This window comes from Lagopus leucura, unplaced genomic scaffold, assembly GCF_019238085.1.
Source record: "Lagopus leucura isolate 7727_CA_CO unplaced genomic scaffold, USGS_WTPT01 Super-Scaffold_100009, whole genome shotgun sequence".
Classification (NCBI taxonomy): domain Eukaryota; kingdom Metazoa; phylum Chordata; class Aves; order Galliformes; family Phasianidae; genus Lagopus; species Lagopus leucura.
In genome coordinates this window covers 27,340,595-27,346,398 of record NW_024962266.1, presented here as the reverse complement: position 1 = coordinate 27,346,398, position 5,804 = coordinate 27,340,595, and the positions used below count along the sequence as shown (strand labels likewise).

Sequence of the window (5,804 nt, the reverse complement as noted above, 5' to 3'; positions counted from 1 at the left end):
CCCCAAAGGAAAAAAGAAAGGAAGGGCAAAACCCGGAGGGAGGAGGCAGGGCGATCCAGGCGGGCGGGAGCGGGGAGAGGCGGCCGGGCCGTACCTGCATGGTGACGACCCCCAGCTCCTCGGTGGCGAGCTTCCTCATCTGCGTGGCCAGAACTTGCGCTTCCTCCAGGATGGAGAACTCCGCCTCGGCGGCGCCCAGCCCGCACAGCGCTGCCAGGCACAGGAGGCCCAGCGCTCCCCGGCCCCGCGGGCGGCGGCCCCGAGCGGCGGCCTCCAGCCTCCCTCCGCCCCGCGCCATGCTGCCGCCGCGGGAGAGCCGAGGGCGCCGCTTCCCCCGCTCAGCTCAGCTCCGCTCCGCGCCGCGACGCCGCTCCCGCCCCGGCCGGGGCTCGGCTAGGGCCGCGGGGCGGCCGCCATGCGGGGGACGGCGGCTCCGAGAGCGCTGCGCCCCGCGCCCGGCTGCGGGGACTGAGAGCGGCGGCGGAGAGACGCAAAGTGCGGAGCGGAGGAGGAGCGGGAGCGGCGGGGCCGGGAGCGGAGCCGCGGCGGGGAGAGGCGAGGCGAAGGAGGCGTCTGGAGTCGCGCGCTGCGGGCGGGGGCAGCGCGGGGCCGGACCCCTCCTCCCGTCCCGTCCCGTCCCGTCCCCTCCCCTCGGCCGCCGCCCCCCGCTGCCGCCCGCTCGAGGAGCCCGCGGAGCTGAACGGAATCGGAGCGAGCTGGGCACGGCACGAGCCGGGAGAGCGAGCGCGGCTCCGCGCGGCGCTGCGAGGCGGACATCTGCACGCGCGTTTGTATTGACTTCTGATTTTCCTTTTTTTAAATCAGAGTTCTCCCCTCCGAAGACCCTCCCCTCCCCTCCCCTCCCTTGCTGGCCTCACCTCGCCTCGTGTCAAAGCCTCGAGGGTCTGCGCAGTTTTAAACACATCTGACCTGCAGCGATGAGATGCTCCGAGACCCGCTGCGGACGTGAATCTTTTGGTGGCAGCGCGCTGGTGTCCTGGAGCAGAGCATCCCACGAGTTAACGACCTATCGGCACCGGAACGCGGCTGGGTGGCCTTACATCTCCGTGCCTCGTGCGACCCTCGTGGCGGCCAGATATGCACACAGTCTGTGCCTAGGGTACAAAACACCATTGGTACAGCTTCCTTGTTGTTTCACGCAATAGAAAATGTCTATAAATGGAGTTTTGGCCACTTTTCGTGGTCAGTTTCCTGACGTTTCCCACACACTGGCAGTTGAGCACAGCAATGCCCAGGCCCTGGTTCCCTGCCACCAGACTTACATGTATTAATAGATTCATAGAACCATTAAGGTTCCTCGAAGGAGAAACCTTGAAGATCCTCCAGCCCACCCCCTGTGTCCACTGCCCATATCCCTCAGTGCCACATCCCCACGGCCCTGGAACCCCCGTAGTGATGGTGACCCCACCACCCTCTGGGCAGCCTGTGTCAGTGTACACCTGCTCTTTGGAGAAGAAACTGGTTCTCCTAAGAACCAGTATGCCCCTCCCCAGACACAGCGTGAGGCCGTCACCTCTCGCCCTACTGCTGTTCACTGGGAGCAGAGGTCAACTCCCACCTCACCCCAACCTCCTTTGTGGAGGAGTTGTAGGGGGCAATGAGGTCTCCCCTGAGCCTTCTCTGCTCCAGACTGAACAGTCCCCATTCCCTCTGGCGCTCCCCACAGGACTTGTGCTCCAAGCCTTTGTGCTTGGGTCGAGTAAATAGAATATACAAATGCCTTATCTATTCATCCCTGGCTTTTGCTCTTTTAGGCGACTTACAACTCTGAAATAAGATATTTTTTCACTTACCCTGTGCAGTACTTCTGGTTTAGGACTGAACCAAATGACACGTCTCCAAGCTGCTGTGTCTTTTATTTCCATTGGCCACCTGCACGACAAGGCATTTTCTTTCCATCATGCTGAGGCTCTTGGACTTCTGTTGGAATATTTTCCCTGGGCCCAAAAGAGAAAGAAGCTGAAGGGAGCCAAATTCGCTCTTAACACCAGTCATTTTCATATTACATTTTATGATATTTTTTTTATTAGATTCACTAGTGGAGGACACAAAGGCTTTGCATTATAAAAGCCAAGTGGTTTTCAAACATCTTGGCTACATTACCCGCATTTTTAAAATTTCACTTCTGACCCCAGCTGCATGTTTGAAAAGAAAAATCTCTTTCTGTAAACTTTGTCATATAAAAAATTATCCCATCGAGGCAACAGCTGGAACCACTGAATCGCCATCCATCGAAGGCACCCAAACTCAAACTCCCAATCATGAAATCACTACAAATAGTCTTTCTCCTTTTCATTTCTAGTTAACAAATGAACCTCAGGAAATGAATGAGGCAGCTGTCCTGCTTCCACAGTGCCAGCATCCTGCTGATGGCAAGGTAACTGATGGAACAGGATTATGGCTTTTATACACAGCCCAATGATGCACCTGGCAGCCCCGGAGGCAAAGCTGGCTGCTGGCACTGCAACCTCGCAGTGCTGCCTCCCACCTCCTCCTGGAACCATCGCTGCCACCTCGAGATCAGCTTCTACACATCTGGAGTTTTAAGGAAAAATAGGAAATGACTCCCTCCAAAATACCACAGGGGGAAAAAAAAAACCAACATATGTGATATCTAAAAAATGCTTTGCTATTCAAATGGTGTGATAGTTGGAGTCACGGAACATCAGCCAAGAGCTGCCCACACAAACAACCCGAGGCTGAGCACTCTCAAACCAGGCTGCTCTTTAAGTGTTTGGATGGTGATGCAGTTGTGTATTAAATCCTTCTCCTGTTCCTTTGGGATAAGCCTTGAGGAAGAGAGACAAGGCCCTGTAGGTGTGGTTGTGTCACGGTGCACCCAGAAGAGGAGGAAAAGATGGTGAGATGCAAATGCCAGGAGAAGAGATCAAATCTCTCCTGTGCTACCAGCGTTTGGGCATAAATGATTCAGCCGTTCAGATTTGCAAAAATGAGGCCATGCTAGAAATATGTCCTTTTCCTAAACAGCAAGGGAAAAATTGAATCTGAAATTTAAGTGCCAGGGAATGGGAAGAAGAGGAACTTATGCTGAGAGTAAGAGTCCTTCTGACACAGCGTAAGCAGACAGGTCACTGTGTGCTAACGTGGGGAACAGAACTGGGTGATGCCTCTGCAGGAGCTCGTACACATGGCAGCACCAAAGGAAAGCTGCTTCTGTAGCACGTGATGCAAAATGTACTGAGCCAAGGTCAATTCACTGCGTATATCCCTCTGTTGTGATCATGACTTTCCTGATGTACCTTCTGAAGTTCCTTTAGTGATGCTTAATTTGTGTTTTCAAAACTGTAAGCTAACTACATACCCAGGTACAGACCCACATGAATACCAAATTCGCTGTGGGAAAAAAGCAGCATCCTCAGCTTGCTGTACTTGCTTCACTTTGTGGCGAGTCTCTGTGCTGTCTGAGCAAATCAGGAGCTTTGTGAGTTGGAAAGGCATGGTCTGATCTTTGGAAAATCTCCTTGAAAGTGGCATTTCTTGATGATACTGATCTTCACACCTGCGAGCAATACAACATGTTCCAAAAGTGGTGAAGCAGGCAGAAGGCTTGTCTGGCAGCCTCATGCATCCTACTGGATCCTCCACAGCCTTCTGCTGGTTGCTCATCCTGCAAGCTGTGCTCCGTGAGTCCCTTAAAGGCAGCAGGGTACTCCCAAGGAACTGGGAAACACTTTGTGGCTCTCCTTTCCAATCTCAAAGCAAAGACTTACATTTTTTCACGTATTATGCACTGGAATCAACTGTCTCTTGAACATCCTCCATTAATTTCTGACAGGGAGAGCATTTGTATAGCTGTCTTTTTACCCATAGCCCTTACACATGTTCATATTCACATCTACCTGGCAGGACCAATAAGGCTGTAAAATCCAAGCTCTATCCCAGTGCAGCTTCTGCCCACCTAATCCATCACTCCCCTATGGATTACAACCAGTGAAGAAAATGGAAAAAATGCCTGCAGTCCTCCCCCGTCTGTAAGTGTGCCTGTGAGAGTGTTCTTTCCATAACACCATCATCACCAGATAATATTTTTAATGAAAGCCATCACGTTATGTAGTTTCGGAGTGTGTGCTGTGGGATTTCAAAGTGAGCATTGTGCCCAGCTGTAGAGCTGGGGATGGGAAAAGCCTCATATGAGCAGCACAGTCAGGTCACCACAATTTGAGTGTGGTCTTCTGTCAGGTCAGCTGCTTTTCTACTAATTCTAACCAAGAGTTGATGTAAGGAAGAAAATCCCTGCCACAAGAGGAACACAACAGGGCGGAGGGATGGGGCAGAATGGGAGCTGGAGGCCGATGGATGGCAATGAGGTTTGCTACTCCTGCTGGCTCTAGAGAGAGAAAATGGGCACCATCCAGATGGACATCTTCTTAGTCTGCACTGGGAAAAGTGGGCACAAGGGCAGTTCAGCACATCTTGTTTCTCCTAGCAGAATATCACCCAGACAAAACCACTGCAGGAGTGTGATGTTACAACAGGCATTCAGAACAGAGGAAGGATAACAGACATAATTTATCTCAATGTAAAGAGAGCAATGACCTGACAGTGCAGGAAAGCTGCAGTCTGGGGTTAACAGAACCCAGCCTGACTCTGGCTGAGCACCTCCCCTTACTCCAGCAGCCCATATGTATGTGCAAATATTCATGTATGTGCATATATACATACGCTGTCCGTATACAACACATGCAAACAGATCTTCCAGCAGCATGGCACCCAGTTCAGGAGGGAGCTCTATTAAGGAATGATTCATCAGATGGCAACCCTGACAAATGGTGAATGGGAGTCAGGCTGCTTTTGAAATACTTAGTATCAGTGGTTCTCTCCTGAATCATGAGCATGTGAATTATTAAGCATTTCTCATGCTCATGGATGAAAGGATGTGCCCATGCTGTCGAATGGAGGATGCAAATTTCTAACTCACATTTCTTGACCTCTTCATTCTGCTGTGGTTCTTCTCATTCAGATGAATTTTCATCTACACACATATAATGGAAAGATCAAACATGATTAGGAAGACACTATTTGTGAAATTATTGCTAAAATCAGAATATCATGCTACTTGCACTATTTTATCCTTGCTTGGAATAATATGAAAAAAATATTTCTGAAAAAAAAAAAAAAAACATTTCTGGAAAAAGCAATAGATTTTTTAACTAAAAGTAAAATAAAGGGGAAAAAAACCTAAAATGCCAAGTGAGTGTCACATTTGCTGTTATTTGGAAGGTTGTGCCTGAAGGCAGAACTCCATCGGTTCATGACTGTAGGGCCCACCAGCACAGCCAGTGCCACTGTCATCACACAGACTGTGTGGCACTGGGGACAAGGATGTGTCCAGCTGCTCTGCAATCCTGCTGGTCACTGCTTGGGTTGCACTGAGTCCCACATCAAGGACAGTTGTTAAGATCCTTGGAGCTGCCAGGCCCCTGCAAAGACTCAGGGAATATATGCAAGCCATAGTTTTTCAGAGACTTGTAATAGGGCTAAATCAGGCTGGGTTTTCAAAGGTCAGATGGCATGCTGCTGACCAGCGTGGCATAACTTAAACCAAGACTTCTCAAAGAAACAAGTTTGTTTATATTTTTCTATTATTGCATTTGTAGAAATGGCTGAACCTTCAGCATGAATACCTTGGACCCTACAGCAGAAAATAGCTAGGAGCTTTCCAACACAAACAGAAAAAAACTCCAAAAACTTGGATCTTATCACTGAGAAATGGCAGGCAGCCTTGGAACAGGCACTGCTACTGGCAATATGTGTGATAATTC

At 50.4% G+C, this 5,804-nt stretch overlaps 1 protein-coding gene across 2 annotated transcripts in view; it reads right to left on the bottom strand.

Moving 5' to 3' along the window:
• Positions 1 to 298, bottom strand: part of CACHD1 (cache domain containing 1) — a 90,335-nt gene extending 90,037 nt beyond the window's left edge. For both annotated transcript variants that reach the window (XR_006179422.1, XM_042873897.1), the window contains exon 1: positions 95 to 298. Coding sequence is in view for 1 of the 2 variants with exons in the window: in XM_042873897.1 (XP_042729831.1) it covers positions 95 to 298 (204 nt within the window). In the remaining variant the exon portion in view is untranslated. The remainder of the gene's footprint in view (positions 1 to 94) is intronic.
• Between the last annotated feature and the right edge of the window lie 5,506 nt (positions 299 to 5,804).